Consider the following 17,338-nt stretch of genomic DNA (forward strand, 5'->3'; position numbering starts at 1 on the left):
TGACTGGGCTTGTATTCTCGGGAAATTAGAAGGATGAGAGGATATCAATCAATCAATCAATCAACCTTTATTGTCATCTTGCAAGCAACAGTTGTACAGTGCAAAATGAAAAGACGTTTCCCAGGAAATAGCGGAGCATCGCACATGAAATTTAAAACATTTCACACACAATAACACTAAAAACAATCCAGTCCCTGATGGAACAGTATAAATAGTTAAAAGCAGGTAAAACACAACGTTAAAATACAATAAACCAATCATAAAAATGTCCGGGGCAGCTGATTTGAGTGGCCAGTGCCAGTTATTAAAGTGGCCGTGCCAGCCGCAGAATCAAGTGACTGTGAGTACAGAGTGACTGTTTAGCACCCTCACAGCCTGTGGTAGGAAGGTGTTTAGCAGTCTTGTAGTCCGGGCTTTGATGCTTCGATATCTCTTGCCTGATGGCAGGAGATCCAGGTGCATGTGGAGGGGGTGCAGTTTGTCCTTAGCAATTCTCTGAGCTTTTTTCAGACAGCGGCTCTGGAACAGTTCTTGTACCGAGGGTAGGGAGACGCCAATGATCCTCTCTGCTCCCCTCACTACCCTCTGCAGAGCGTTCCTGTCCGAGCAGTTGCAGGTGGAGTACCACGTATTTATGCAGTACGTGAGTACAGACTCCACCGTACCCCTGTAGAAAGTCCTGAGGATGTTGGTGGGGAGTGAGGCCTGTTTTAGTTTCCTCAGGAAGTGCAGTCGCTGATGGGCCCATTTGACGGTCCCAGTGGTGTTCCTGGACCAGGTGAGGCTGTCTGTAATTTGCACACCGAGGAACTTTATGCACTCCACTCCCTCCACTGTAGTGCCACTGATGTTGAGGGGTGTATGCTTTGGCTGCGCCCTCCTGAAGTCGACAACCATCTCCTTCGTTTTGTCGACATTTAATTCTAGATTATTTTTGCCACACCAGTCCACTAGTTGTTTTACTTCCTCCCTGTACATTGATTTGTCATCTCCGCTGATGAGTCCCACCACTGTTGTGTCATCCGCAAATTTTATGATCTTATTGTCCCTGAATCTGGCAGCACAGTCATGTGTGAGCAATGTGAACAACAGCGGGCTGAGCACACAGCCTTGAGGGGAGCCGGTGCTCAGCGTGATCGAGCCTGAAGTGTTCTTGCCAACACGGACTGACTGCGGTCTCTCTGTCAGAAAGTCCAAGATCCAGTGACACAGCGTGGTGTTGAGGCCCAGCAGAGTTAGTTTCTCCACAAGTCTCTGTGGGATGATGGTGTTAAACGCTGAGCTGAAGTCAATGTACAGGATTCTGGCGTATGTGTTTTTGTTTTCCAGATGCGTGAGTACTGTGTGCAGCGTGGTAGAGATGGCATCCTCTGTAGAACGGTTGGGGCGATAGGCAAACTGGAGGGGGCCTAACGATGAGGGGAGGCTGGCAGTAATGTGGGGTTTCACCAGGCGTTCAAAACACTTTATTATTATTGGGGTCAGGGCGACAGGGCGGTAGTCATTTAGGCAGGCAACCATTGGTTTCTTCGCTATGGGGATTATCGTGGAAGTTTTGAGGCATGTGGGGACAATGGCTTGACTAAGGGAGATGTTAAAGATGTCTGTTAGCACATCTGCTAACTCCTCAGCACATTCCTTGAGCACACGTCCTGGGATGTTGTCGAGTCCGACTGCTTTCCACGGGTTGACCTTAGACAGGATTCTCCGTGTGTCCATTGAGTCTATGGTCAGGACTGGCTGGTCGGTTTGTAAGCAGGGGCTGGCTCTCCCCTTGGGTGTGGTGTTTGCTGCATCAAAACGTGCAAAGAAGTTGTTCAGTTCATCTGGGAGAGAAGTGTCCGTGTCAGTTACCTGCTGCCTTGCCTTGTACCCCGTCAGTGTTTGGATATCTTATAGAAACATATAAAATTAAGGGATTGGACACTCTAGATGCACAAAAAAATGTTCCCAATGTGGGGGAGTCCAGAACCAGGGGCCACAGTTTAAGAATAAGGGGTGGGCCATGTAGAACTGAGATGAGGGAAAAAAATGTTTACACAGAGTTGTGAATTTGTGGAATTCTCTGCCTCAGAAGGCAGTGGAGGTCGATTCACTGGATGCATTCAAAAGAGAGTTAGATAGAGCTCTCAGGGCTAATGGAATCAAGGGGTATGGGGAGAAGGAACGGGGTACTGATTGTGGATGATCAGCCATGATCACATTGAATGGTGGTGCAGGCTCGAAGGGCCGAATGGACTACTCCTGCACCTATTATCTATGTATCTATGTCCTCACACAGGCACCTTGGCAATAAGTAAGGAAAATACCTTCAACCAAAATCAAATGGAGGGAAAGAACATAAACGGATACATTTAAAGAAAGTAATGTGCATGCAGCTGAATTGTCATGGGCATCCTTCACCATTGTATGAAAGCAACGAGGTTCCATCTTAGAGTTACAAGATGATTACAGCAGAAAAGTCTATTCTGCCCATCATGTCAAAGCTAGCTCTGGACAAGAGGAACTCACTGATCCTTCTCCCAGGTTACTGCTCCACAGCCCAGTCACGTTTTCCTCACTGTAAATTAATCCAAACACAAAGGAAATGGTAGAACCTGCCTTCACTGCATCAGGAGGCAGCGCATTCCAGATTCCAAACATACGATGTGTGAACAAACTTTTTTTCTCATTTCTCTTTATGAAGACTGCGACCACCATCCTTGATCCCTTGCTAGTGGGAACAGCTTTCCATCATCCAATATCCTAACGTCCTACCATAATTATATTAAATCTCCCCTCAGCCTTTTCTCCAGAAAACTCTCCAAGGCACTAATTTACCCCTGTAAATGTGGACTCTCATCCTGGGAACCATTCTTGTTGCACTTTTCTAGAGCTTTGTTAGCATCTTACATTATGCAACGGAGGTTATTATTCAGAATTTAATATGGAATTATACACTTCGATATCTTACAAAACTAGTGACTTAATTAACATTTGTACCATTAAAAAGGCATAACAACTGCTTTATGTTTGCTTCAAATAAATTATTAGCTCCATCCTTTAGTAATTAACAACCAGCAAAATGATCGCTACTCACATTCTACAAGCCTCAAGTACAACTCTACCTTTCACTGCACCGGGATTACAGGCATATAAACCCCACCCATTCATCTACGCAACTAGTGCTGCGAGTACTAAAGTTGTGGTATTTGTATCACAATGTTACAGTGAATTTTATCATGCCAGCATGCATTTCATTGGTAAATGCCTCCAATCTGCTGACATTTGCCTCCTTAATTACCAGCAAGATCTGGGCATAGATCCCAAATTTACCCTGCAGTGGATGTTACGTCTGGCAGATCTAGGTCTTGTTGAGAGGCGGCATTTGTCAGCTAATCATTGATTTCAGAATGGAGAAACCAGGTAACCACTCTTCATTGACGGGTTAGTGGTGGAGAGAATGCTTCAAATTTCTGGGCTTTGGAATCGTGGACGACCTGTCTTAGGCCCAGCACATAGATGGAATCATGAAGGTGTGCTGATGCCAGTACTTTCTCAAGTCGTCAAGAGAGTTTATTGTCATGTGTCCCAGATCGGACAATGAAATTCTTGCTTAAAGAGATTCAGTACATTACCAAATATTCGAACAACCTTCAAAAAATGCACTGAAAAATGTATCCTGACTGGTTGCATCATGACCTGGTACAGCAATTCCAATGAACAGGAATGGAAGAGAATGCAGCACATTCCACCATGGCACATCCCTCCACTGGCAAAAGTATCTACACAAGTTGCTGCCACTAGGTGGTTGGAATCCATCGCCATGGATGCCAATTATCCAGGCCATACCCTCCTCACACTGCTACCATCAGGCAGGAATTGTGGGCGCTTGAAGTCACAGACAGCAGTTTCAGGAACAATTACTTTCTTACAACTGTCAGGTGAGGGATAAGGATGGCTAAAGAAAATAGAGGAGGAAAATAGAGGACAGGGACTGTAAGCGGTAGGTGGGGCAGGAGAGCAAACATTGTGGTGTGAGGAAGGAACATAAAGAAGGAGCAATGTGGGTTAAAGACCAGCATAAAGAGGAAAACAAACCTGAAAAGCCTATAGAAGGATCGTGGAAAATGAAACCTGAATACTCATTATCACTCCATCTACCAACACCCACCTGTGGAAATATTAGAAATCATGAGAAAGTAAAGCAATACATATATGAGAAGGGCTAACAGCGGAACACGCACACGCACGTAATAACAGGTTTATGAGTGATGCCACTGGATATATACTGAGATCATTTTTTGAAAAAGGAGAATATCATCAAAAAGCATTTCTAAGAATGGAATGATTCTTGAAGTATAGTGATGACATGCTTTATATGGAAACAAAAAGCAGTGTATAATGGTTTGTTAAAACACACATTTCTAACCACAACTAACCATAATGGTATTTGCATTTTGAATGTGGGGAGAACTTTCCTAGCAAAGACAACACCACGGTTTAAACAGTTTCGCTTCACTTCACCATTGGCATGTAGAACTGTTAACAGAGCTCTTAAAAAGCAAAGGACTCCAAAACAAAATTGGACTCGTTTTACTTGCAGATAGCAAATCTCTCATAGTTTTGACTGTCACTTTTGTGGCATGGCCAAGTTAAATTTTAATAGACAATCTTCTAATAGGCTGGTAACCATCTTTTGAGTCCAGATAATAAGTAATTAGAAACAACTACAATATGTAAAACACCGCTGCAGAGCAGACTAAAGAAGTATAAACACAGATAATTATATAAAATAAGATAAAATATTAAAACATAGTTATAAAGTACAAACTGATGAATGAATAAACGTGCCTAATCAGCAGTTTATCTAAATAACATTACAATTATTTTTTTTCCACATTCAATTATTTTTTAATGCTCCAGCCAAAGGGTTGGAATATATTGGAATTTCTTGGCATCTTCAATGTTCCGTCAGGGCGCTCGCTTAGTGAAGACTGGTTTTCATTGTACATCACGGTGATATAAATTCAACTTGACTTGATATAATTACTTACATGTGCAGGTTTTAAGAACTTTTAGTAATTTATTTTCCTTAAATAAAAATCCACTATTTTCAAATAGTTTTTAAATGTTTTTGTGCATCGGAGAGATTGAGATATCCAAACTTTTCCAGGTTAACCAGCATAACTGGGACCTGGCTATCAAAGTTTCAGGATGTTTTGAGAGCAGGGTGTTTTAAGCACACCATTGGTTGCCCTGCGATATATCAGCCTATCTGGACCAGGTTAGGTTTGGGAGTGAAGGGGATGTTAGCTGTGGGCTCCTATGCAGGTTGCAAAGCTCACTGAAGATGAAAATGCATAAATCACACAAATGAGGATTAAAAATTAATCTCTGCATTTACACCACCTAAATTTGGCAAAAGAGAAAGTGCTGTACCAGAATATTCGCTTGGGAAATAGTAACCATTATTATCTACAATAACCATTATTAATCACAATCCTAACCTTCCCTGACAAGTCCATCTATTAACGATTGGTTCCTGCAATATATTCAAAGTGCCACATTCTTTTTGACCACTCCGTCTTTTTTCTTATCTCCACTTAACATTACGATTAGCTTTTCACACCACCTTTATTTTGCAGCCTCCAAGACCTGAAAGTCCCAGCAAGCTTCTCACTATTTAGCAGGTCTGCTCAAGTTACATTACTCCATTCCTTACCACCATTAACAACGCTCACTCTCAGCAGTTCAATTCCCCATCCTCCTTCCCACATCATCGCCTCAGAAGGTCATAAGGAATAGGAGTAGAATTAGGCCATTCGGCCCATCGTCCACTCCGCTATTCAATCATGGCTCATCGAACTCTCCCTCCTAACCCCATTCTCCTGCCTTCTCCCCATAACCTCTGACACCCATACTTATCACGAATCTATCTATCTCTGCCTTAAAACATATACACTGACTTGGCCTCCACAGCATTCGGTGGCAAAAAATTCCACAGATTCACCACCCTCTGACTAAAGACATTTCTCCTCATCTCCTTCCTAAAAGAATGTATTTTAATTCTAAGGCTATGAACTCTAGTCCCAGACTCTCCCACCAGTGGAAACATCATCCACTTCATCCAAGCCTTTCACTATTCTGTATGTTTCAATGAGGGCCCCCCCATCATTCTTCTAAACTCCAGCGAGTACAGGCCCAGTGCAGACAAACGCTCATCATAGATTAACCTACTCATTCCTGGGATCATTCTTGTAAACCTCCTCAGGACCCTCTCCAAAGCCTCCCAGGAAATAAATCACTGTTCTGCTCAACATTCCACAATTCATGACATAATTTGAATACATGTATTTATATCCTTGTCCATATCCAACATATCAAATTGCCATTCAACTTCACTGACAAACATTGGATCTAATCCAACAATAGTCTCAAATTTAAAACACTCACCACATTTTTCATTTTCCTTTACAGTTATATCATTAACTAATTGCTCCAACTAACAAATTCAATAGTGATTCAACAAAACGACCCTATTTATCAATTCTATCTCTTTAGAAATAAACCAAAGTGCTTGGGTCGGTCTCTTGATGAACTTAATGGCCTGTTGTTTTGGTGTTATCAATTGATATATTTGCACTCCGCAATGTTCTTCTATGGCAATGAAAATTGGAAATTCCAAGTAATTCAGTCATTGAAATTAAATCTATCTTTTCAAATTACCATTCTCTCTCTACCTTCAACAATATTGGTAATTCCTGCCAACTATTTGCCCATTCTGCAACTTTATGTAAGATGTTTTACATTTGTTTTGCTCTTCCTCAGTCATGGTTATTCCTCCCACTTAGTAGCCTCGCAAATTTAAAAAATAATTTAATTTGCTACTAGTGCATTTCCCTTTAAATTTTAATTCTCTCCTTCCATACAACCATATTACTTCCGGTTGCCCAATTAATCTCAGCATTAATCCTCATGGAACGTCACTGCCCATCTCCATCATTGTTAATGTCATATCTTAGTCTCAGTTTTTGCTTTTAGACTCAGTGTAAGCAAATAGTCCATTATATCACTGCACCTCTAACTGCACATTCTATGACAATCATTAAGGGGAAGCTTATTGTAGGGCTTATGACAATCTAGATAAATTACTGTGTAGGATGGAACTGCAGATGCTGATTGAAACCAAAGATATACACATTGAGACTGGAGTAACTCAGCGGGTCGGACAGCATCTACTTCTGCTTCTTAAGCCCTTTGCTCCTCTAGGGAGCATAGGCCATTGACAAATGTCCTCCACCTCACTCGGTTGTTTGTAGTTTTTTTTAGATCACCCCAGTTGAGCCCACTCTCAGACATTTCTGTCTGGACACCTCTTCTCCAGCTGTTCCTGGGGCAACCTCATCTCTGGAGAAAAGGAATAGGTGACGTTTCGGGTCGAGAGCCTTCTTCAGACCTTCTTCCCGGTCTCGACCCGAAGCATCACCTATTCCTTATCTACAGAGATGCTGTCTGACCCGCTGAGTTACTCCAGCTTTTTGTGTCTATCTTAGATAAATTATTGCTTCATTATCTACTCACACTCTCTTGCCTCTTCACAAATGTTTCAAGGAATGGTGATTAAGTAAAACATTTTCTATGACATTTAAAATTTCTCTCTTTGGCTAAGTAGATCATGTGTTATTCACTCCCTATATACCTCAATTCCAATTATACACATGTGAGATTCCTTGGTCATTTTACTATCTTAAAAGCACTATATCAAGGCACACAGTCGTGGTTGCTAATGTTCATAATTATCTTTGGTCAGCACTATTACTTCTCTCCTTTAAAATTGCTTTTATCATCTTTGTATTATCTTCTCATTATTTTTATTTTTGAAATTCTTGTGGAATTATTGGTGACAGCAATATTGGTGAAACACAAAAATGATATAGTGACCAGGCAACGTTTTCCTCGGTATTGAAGTCCAAATATTGATATGGGTGCTTTCTGTCCACCCAACATAATAGATGCAAAACTATTTTTTTCATTTCTGCTCCATAAACTCGGCCAAATGTATAAACTGCAACTGCATCATCATAATCAGTCTGAAGAAAGGCCTCGACCCGAAACGTCGCCTATTCCTTCTCTCCATAGATGCTGCCTCACCCGCTGAGTTTCTCCAGCATTTTTGTCTACCTTCTTATTTTAGTTTAGTTTAGTTTAGAGATACAGCACGGAAACAGGCCCCTCCGGCGCACCGAATCCGCACCAGCCCCCGCACATTAACACTATCCTACACACATTAGGAACAATTTACACTCATACCAAGCCAATTAACCTATAAATCTGTACGTCTTTGGAGCATGGGAGGAAACCGGAGATACCCCATGCGATCACAGGGAGAAGGTACAAACTTCATACGGCCAGCACACGTAGTCAGGATCAAACCCTGGTCTCTGGCGCTGTACTGCCCTACTTCTTCAATTAAATGATGTATTGTCCTTCACACTTGCTGCAACCCTCCACACTTTTCTCACCATCACACGTAAATTTATCATTGTTCACCCGAAACGCACCTCAATAAACTTCACCTCAGACAAAATCAATTGATTACATCCCATCTCCAATTCAATCCTGTGTACTGACTCTTGTCCATATTGAACAATGTTAACTCTCACTGTGATGAATATAACTTGCATCAATTTAAGATCCCACTTGCCTCCACTTCATTTCCTCAAACTTCATTACATTTCTCTCTACAAATCTGCCCTCTGTCCTTGCATCGTCCTCACCACCACCCTACTCCCCCACCCCTACTTCACTCAGAGCTATGTGTCAGAGTCTTCAGATGCTCGACTAATTTTCTGACATGTTACTCCTCTCTCCCACTTAAAAAATATTCCTGCAAATTACACCCTCTTGCCCAGCTTATTGCACCATGAACAGCAGCCTTTACATTTGGTTTCCACCTTGGGATGTTTTCCTTGGGAGGTTTATAAAAAAATATATATTAATAAATAGGTACAACCATGCAACAGTTTGTTTTCCCTCAAAGCAGTTTTATTTGATAGTCCAGAAACATGCACGACAGCCCATCATCAATAGACAATAGGTGCAGGAGTAGGCCATTCGGCCCTTCGAGCCAGCACCGCCATTCAATGTGATCATGACTGATCATCCCTAATCAGTACCCCGTTCCTGCCGTCTCCCCATATCCCCTGACTCCTATTTTTAAGAGCCCTATCTAGCTCTCTCTTGAAAGCATCCAGAGAATCTGCCTCCACCGCCCCCTGAGGCAGAGAATTTCACAGACTCACCACTCTCTGTGAGAAAAAGTGTTTCCTCGTCTCCGTTCTAAATGGCTTACTCTTTATTCTTAAACTATGGCCCCTGGTTCTGGACTCCCACAACATCAGGAACATGTTTCCTGCCTCTAGCGTGTCCAAACCCTTAACAATCTTATATGTTTCAATGAGATCCCTCTCATCCTTCTAAACTCCAGAGTGTACAAGCCCAGCCACTCCATTCTCTCAGCATAGGACAGTCCCGCCATCCCGGGAATTAACCTTGTAAACCTACACTGCACTCCCTTAATAGCAAGAATGTCCTTCCTCAAATGAGGGGACCAAAACTGCACACAATACTCCAGGTGTGGTCTCACTTGGGCTCTTATATTTGATTCCTCTTGTTATAAAGGCTAACATACCATTCGCTTTCTTCATTGCCTGCTGTACCTGCATGCTTACTTTCATAGGTACACAAAAATGCTGGAGAAACTCAGCGGGTGCAGCAGCATCTATGGAGCGAAGGAGATAGGTAACGTTTCGGGCCGAAACCCTTCTTCAGACTGATAGGGGGTGGTGGGGAGAAGGAAGGAAAAAGGGAGGAGGAGGAGCCCGAGGGCTGGGGGATGGGAGGAGACAGCTCGAGGGCTAAGGAAGGGGAGGAGACAGCAAGGGCTAACAAAATTGGGAGAATTCAATGTTCATGCCCGCCGGATGCAGGCTTCCCAAGCGGAATATGAGGTGCTGTTCCTCCAATTTCCGGTGTTGCTCACTCTGGCAATGGAGGAGACCCAGGACAGAGAGGTCGGATTGGGAATGGGAGGGGGAGTTGAAGTGCTGAGTGCTGAGGTCAGGTAGGTTCTTGCGGACCGAGCGGAGGTGCTCGGCGAAACGATCGCCCAACCTCTGCTTACTCTCACTGACTCACTTGACTGCTTACTTTCATAGACTGATGTACAAGGACCCCCAGATCCCGTTGTACTTCCCCTTTTCCCAACTTGACGCCATTTACATAGTAATCTGCCTTCCTGTTTTTGCTACGAAAGTGGATAACCTCACGACGCGGCACTGACTACAAATATCCTTTTCCACTTGGCCAACACATTCTCCCCATCAAATCTCCCTAGATTCTATCACTCATCTACACATTAATTCTAATTTACAGTGGCGTTCCAACCCACTCGTCTTTGGGATAGAGAAAGGAACTCGATTATTGGAAAGAAACCTATAAAGTCACAGAAAGATGATGCAAATTCCACAGAGGCAGCACCAAAGGCAAGGATGGAACTCACTGTACCAACATTTGCTCAACAATTCTATTTACCTGAGGTCATCATTTCTTGTAAGGACCTGGCTGCCCTTTAGCAAATGTATATATTCCTGTGCCAAGCAGAATTTGTGGAATATTCATATTAACTGCTGCAAACGTTTTATTGTGGATGGCAAAACTTCATTATCAACGAATCATTGTTGGCAGTATTGTTGGCCGGTGTGGGCAAGTTCGGCCGAAGGGCCCGTTCCACGCTATATATATCTTTACGACTCCATGACAATTCAATGGAGGCTACAGAGAGTGGTGAGCTCAGCCCAGTCCATCTTCGGCACATCTTTCCCCATCATTGAAGTCATCTACACGTGACGCAACCTCAAGAAGGTGACATCTATCATCAAGGATTCCCACCATCAAGAACACACCCTATTCTCACTGACACTTTTGGGCAGGAGGTCCAGATACCTGAAGTCCCACACTACCAATTTCAGGAACAGCTACTTTCCTACAACCATCAGGTTCTGGAAATCACATGCACAACCCAAACCCGTACAATTTATGCACAACTTATGATTTTGTGTGTTATCTGAATCTATAATAATAATAATAATAAATTTTATTTGTTGGGCGCCTTTCAGGCATCTCAAGGACACCTTACATAGATTAATAGGAATAAAAACATATAATCAGAATAAAATAAATAATAAAGACATCACAGAGACACAAATTAAAAACAGAATTCAATCCAAAACAGAAAATCAAAAACACAATGTGAAGAGAGAGTCGCGGCAGCTAAAGCGCGCCAGCGTACACTCTCCCTTCACGGCAGCCATCTTGGACACAGACTTACAGGATTACATTAGACAAAAAAAAAATCATCCCACCACAATGGATAGCACTGTGGGGGAAGGCACAATGTCCAGTCCCCAACCCCCAGTTCACCCCAAAGTCAGGCCTATTGAGGCCACCGCAATTGCCTCTACGGAGGCCCGATGTTCCTGGCCGTTCTCACCGGGTGCTGTTGCCCCGGCGTCGGGAGAGTCCTCTCGGCGGCTGGGCCACCTGGAACGGCCGCTTCCTGTGTGCAAGCTAAATTTCCATTGTATCTGTACTTCACTGCACAGTATATATGACAATACACTTAAGTGGACTCAAATTGACGTATTTATCCCCACAGAATTTATTTACCCTGTAAATGAGCTGCATTCAAATTTGAGCAAAAATTGTGAAATTGTTAAATGCAAGTGTAACATGGTCAGGTGACATCGCAAGCAAGGAGAAGAACAAAATGAAGTTGAATGGAGACCTTCAGGCAGAATATCACATTTTTCATTTGGTAATCATGATATTGTTGCTAAAGCAAATGCAATCTTCTACATTTAAGGGTTATATAGATGAATGTCCCTTACAATTATATTTAAAGATTTCTCAAATTATTTTACAGAATATTTGTGAAGAAATAAAATTGATCCAAATATCAGAAGGCACCAATTTCTGAATTTAAAATTTCTTCTGAGCTTGAAGCAAGCGTCTAACTCCACAACTTTATAATGTAAACAACATTTTTTGTAAGAAATGAGTCATTGCAGTAGAATCCAGAAAGTTTTGAATTTTGCAGAACTAACAAAAATGTTCAAGATATGAGAAGAACTAATAACCTCCTTTATCTTCATGAGCCAACCTTGCCAATCACCACAAAAGATGCATAAATAGCTTGATTTTATATACATCCACACTAAATGGATGGAAAGTGCGTGTGCATGTGGTCGCAGTCTTGAAAAAAAACTTTTAAGAGAGAAATCTGTATTGGTGCACGCTGGATTGCTTCCAACATCATTATTAGCAACAATAGTAGATTCATATGTTAAATGGGGAGCCTTATAAAGGTTTCTCAGTACAGCTGCCAGATTATGCCCTTTACCATAGGTGGCATTGTTCCAATAAATCAAACTGTACTGACTTAGCAGATATAAAGCACATGGACTGCCTTTTCTGCATCTGTTAAATTCTGACGGGTGGACCTACACTGAGATTGAATTATATAAAATCTAAAAGCTGTAACTTGCATTTGCATCGTGACTTTAACAGAGAAGCACGATGCAAGTTCTAAAAAAATAGGCAGACAGCCAAATAATTAACTATTTGGATGGACATTAAAAAGCTCAAAGTAATAAATATTAAATGGCTACGTCACTCCACATTTACAAAAATATTATCTTGTACATCAGATTACAACTGTATGAATGTCAGACTTTTTATTTGCATATCTTTCATGCATTTGTTCTACATCAACTTCTATATCTCTTGTTTCCCTTTCCCGTAACTCTAACTGAAGAAGGGTCTCGACCCAAAACCTCACCCATTCCTTCTCTCCAGAGATGCTGTTATTCCAGCATTTTATGTCTGTCTGCATATCATACATTGAGACTACTTTTACTTTTACCTGGAGGAGCAGATATATCAGAATCTATTTCCTCGGTTTCTCCTTTCTGCTAAGTAAACATTGGGAGCTAAATTGCAAAAAGACAATAGCAAAACAAATATATTTGTTTAAAATTTGAATTGAAATACATTGTGACCAGAAATGAGGCAGTAAATTTTGATTTGAAACCCCAAACAATAATGAATAGTTTGCAACTCTGGGTTAATTCGGTGGCTTAATAAGCAAAGTCTAATAGTTCATGCAATATTAACCATGTTTCAGAAGTTCCGTAACTCTGTTGTCACAGTTTGTGCCACATGTCTCGAGTCTAGCCCCACGTGTACGACTTCCGGTTATTTGCCAATATAGATGCAGTGAAACATACACAGAAGTATAAAAGTGACAAAAAAGAGTTTTTTAAAGAATAAGTTTCTTGCCAAATGCACACATCTGTGGAGGCATGGAAGTACACTATACAAACGGAACCATTCCCATTACATGTTTAAGAAGGAACTGCAGATGCTGGAAAATCGAAGGTACACAAAAATGCTACATTCCCATCTCATTTTTTTTGGTAATTAGTTCTACTCAAGGGCATAAAGGAAACATGCCTGGAAAATATAAGATCTATAAATGAGGTGATTAATGGTTGTATTCAAATACCTTGTACACAAAGATGCAGAATATACTGTAAATAATGTATTTCAATTCAAATTTTAAACAAATATAATCTTGTGTAGTTTCAGTCATCATTGCAAAATGCATTTCATTTTTTTGAGGGGTAATTAGTGATAATTATTATTTCATGGGTATCTGTGTCCTCTTTTACCCCACCAGAATAAAAACAATGCGAATTCTGTAAATTATAAGTCATCTGTACTTTGTTCTATTTTTCCCTGTTGTGGAAGAACGTTGGGAAAATGTATTCCACAAGCGTAACGAAGAAATGGTTATGCATAAATCTGTTTGTTTATAAATTGTAAGTATCTGTACCTAGTCTGGTATAAATCACTGAAGGAACATACGACTCTTTACACTTGCTAAATTCCATTGTTAAATGTCACGCTGCTTTAACATTCAGATTGAATTCATGTATTAAAATAAATATGTTTTATATTTCTATTCAAAAAGAATACCGAGACTCGATTATACACTGACAACTGTTCTGCGGACACTACAAGTTATTAGTTGGGTCTGGTTGGGATTAGTTTTCAAGAGTGCAATGTTTACTTTCTGTTATGCAAGCCGATTCCAGTAAAATCTGCGGCTGAAGCGGATCGTAGGTTTTGTTTATTGCATTAAACAGTTAATATTTCGTGGTGGTGGTGATTGCTGGGGTCCTACAGAATTTACCTGCATGTTTACAATAGTTCTTGGCTCCCGTGACACAATGAAGAGCAGCAAAAATTCCGGAACAACTCATTTTTTTGTCAAGCACAGCGTATACAATCGCTTACAAAGAAACTAAAACAAGTTACAATGGAGTTTAAATAAGCAAAAGGGGAGGGAAATCACGATCCAGCGAGATCAGAATGTAGACCTTGTAAGTAGTGATGACATGGATGGCAAAATAAGAAAGAAGAAGCACCCGGAGAGGCTTGTGAGGCGGGCAGACGGGGCAAGGAGCGGCGTCCTGCCTCCACCGAGTGTGCCTGGCGGCGCCGATCCCCGCGGGTAGAGAGTTTCCAGGAAGAGCGAAGTGACACTGCCTTACCTTTTCTGAACTGGCTTTCGCCGCTTACGGCTGGCGTAGATACTGCTGGAGTTCATACTCGTCGTTGACCTCCAAAAAAAGAGGCGCAGGAACCGTCTCGCCTGTTTGCTCGGTCGGTCGCTCACTGTGTGTGAGTGAGAGTGAGAGTGAGCGCCGCTCGCTTCTCTGTCGGTCTTTGTCTCCCTTCCTCACCAGCTCAGCGCGGCAGTCGGCGGGCCAGCGCACAGATTAATCCAACAGAGGGAAACGCTCTTATTCTCCACTTCTACTTTGGTTTTGCGCTCTCTCTCTCTCTCACCCACTCACTCACACACAACCAACGATCATCTTGCTCTGGTATATTTGCACACAAGCTAGCTTCTTCCTTATTAGACGGAGCCGGGGGAGTGGGCGGGGTTGCAGAGGTGTCTGCGGCCGCTCGATGGAGCACCAGAGCCGGGGAAGGAGGGTCGCCTCTTGGGTTCCGAGAGGGAGGGGAGGAGGAGGGAACAGCAGCAGCTCCCGACGGCTGCGGGTGACTGCGAGCGTTTGCACCGCTGTTCCTTTTTTTGTCCCCAAAACGAAGTCTCATGAAAGGTTGTTTAGCTTTCACGTCCCGTCCCGCTGAAGCCGGGAGCCGCTGCAGGAGCCCCCGCCCGCTGCCGCTGCTGCTGTCTGACGGCCGACTGTTGGCGAGAGCGGCTTCACCTGAACCGGGCGAGGCTCGGTGCACGACCGGCCCACAACGGAGCCGTCTCTCAGTCCACCGCAGGCTTCCAGTAACTCTCTCACCCAGCTACCCTTCGCTCGTCCTCCATTCCCCACCACCCGGCCTAGAGTCTAAGCCGATTCACACTGAGACCGTCCCTCTCAAGACGCTATGGTCTGGCGGCGCTCTCGGCTAATATGCTCTTTGCTCCTCTGATCACCGAGAACCCGCCCAGGAGCCTGTTGACAAGGTCAGATTTGTAAACCAATGTGAAATGTTGATTGCGAAACAAAAAAAAATGCGCAGCATTTACGATGCATTCAGAAACTGTAAATAAGAAGTATTGCTAAATGTAACCACTCCTGTAATACATTAGGAATAAATGCAAACTTATAATCAAAGATGACTTGATAAAGCTTATTTTTCCCCTCATCACCTCAATCCTTTTCCATATATGCGCTGTTGCTACCCAAACCCCGTTTACATCTTTCTATGAATGTTTGCTTAACTTTCACTAATCAGTATGATCTGCCACTATAGTAATATTTCTCTTATCAAAGGGACATATTACTTCCTGGGTGCCTCCAACATAGAAACATAGAATCTCACCGTCTCCGTCACAGGAGATGGAAAACTAGATCTCACGTCTCCATCACAGGAGACAGACTATTGACCGACCTAATTTTCTTTTTTACTACTGGGCAACTAATATTAAAAATATAACTTTCTGGTTGGACGATACATGTCAACATATAAATTGGTTAAAAATGGAGAGGAAAGATTGTTTGCCTTTTTGTATATGCTCGATCCTCCTATCCAATACATTTGAATAAGTCAACGTATGAGCAAAATCCGATAATACATGTTCAAGTTCAAGTGAGTTTATTGTCATGTGTCCCTGATAGGACAATGAAATTCTTGCTTTGCTACAGCACACAGAAAATAGTAGGCATTTACTACAAAACAGATTAATGTGTCCATATACTATAATATAAATATACACACACATGAATAAATAAAATGTTTGAAGTGCAAATAACAGATAATTGGTTATTAATAATCAGAGTTTTGTCCAAGCCAGGTTTAATAGCCTGATGGCTGTGGGGAAGTAGCTATTCCTGAACCTGGTTGTTGCAGTCTTCAGGCTCCTGTACCTTCCACCTGAAGGTAGCAGGGAGATGAGTGTGTGGCCAGTATGGTGTGGGTCTTTGATGATACTGCCAGCCTTTTTGAGGCAGCGACTGCGATAAATCCCCTCGATGGAAGGAAGGTCAGAGCCGATGGACTGGGCAGTGTTTACTACTTTTTGTAGTCTTTTCCTCTCCAGGATGCTCAAGTTGCCGAACCAAGCCACGATGCAACCGGTCAGCATGCTCTCGACTGTGCAAATACATAGTACTACCCGTATCTGGAAACAGTTGAAATTCAGTCTTAAATTGAGAAATATGTCTCTCCTTCTTCCTATTACAAATAATCCCTCGTTGAAACCGTCTACTTTAGATGTGGTGTTTGTTCAATGGAAGAACCTGGGAATCAATACTGTGGGAGACCTCTATAAAAAGGGGACTCTCTTCTTTTCAAGAACTACAGGAGAAATATGACTTGAATGCTAATAATTTTTTACCTTCAAATCCGAGATTACGTGAAAACATATACACAAGACTGTCCTCTTATGGGTCCAGATATATTAGACGATTGTTTGAATAGACATGCCGATACAAGTAAGTTGATATCTTACATTTATAACATTCTTCTAAATATTGACACTCCACCCTCTGAGATGTATAGGCGAGCATGGGAGCTGGGTTTACCCATTTCGAAAGATATATGGGAGGAAAGCCTATAAGACATACACTACTGTTCTTTAAATGCCAGACATTCCCTGATCCAATATAAAGTATTGCATAGGTTATACTACTCAAAGACCAAATGGAACAAGATCTTCCCAACTGTCTCTCCTCTCTGTGATAAATGTCATTTTCAAGAAGCCACC

The 17,338-nt window shown here is 42.1% G+C and overlaps 1 protein-coding gene and 1 long non-coding RNA gene across 5 annotated transcripts in view; one reads left to right on the top strand and one right to left on the bottom strand.

Moving 5' to 3' along the window:
• ahr (aryl hydrocarbon receptor) overlaps positions 1-14,802 on the bottom strand; it is a 177,273-nt gene extending 162,471 nt beyond the window's left edge. For all 4 annotated transcript variants that reach the window (XM_033045480.1, XM_033045459.1, XM_033045475.1 and 1 more), the window contains exon 1: positions 14,658-14,802. In XM_033045480.1, the coding sequence (XP_032901371.1) occupies positions 14,658-14,713 (56 nt within the window). In that variant the 5' untranslated portion in view covers positions 14,714-14,802. The remainder of the gene's footprint in view (positions 1-14,657) is intronic.
• On the top strand, positions 1,838-15,073 carry LOC116988612. The gene is made up of 3 exons (XR_004416002.1): positions 1,838-1,849; positions 9,617-9,621; positions 14,799-15,073. It is a non-coding gene; the product is annotated as an uncharacterized LOC116988612 (long non-coding RNA).
• The last annotated feature ends 2,265 nt before the right edge of the window (positions 15,074-17,338 follow it).

Source organism: Amblyraja radiata, chromosome 2 (assembly GCF_010909765.2).
Source record: "Amblyraja radiata isolate CabotCenter1 chromosome 2, sAmbRad1.1.pri, whole genome shotgun sequence".
NCBI classification, from domain to species: Eukaryota; Metazoa; Chordata; class Chondrichthyes; order Rajiformes; family Rajidae; genus Amblyraja; species Amblyraja radiata.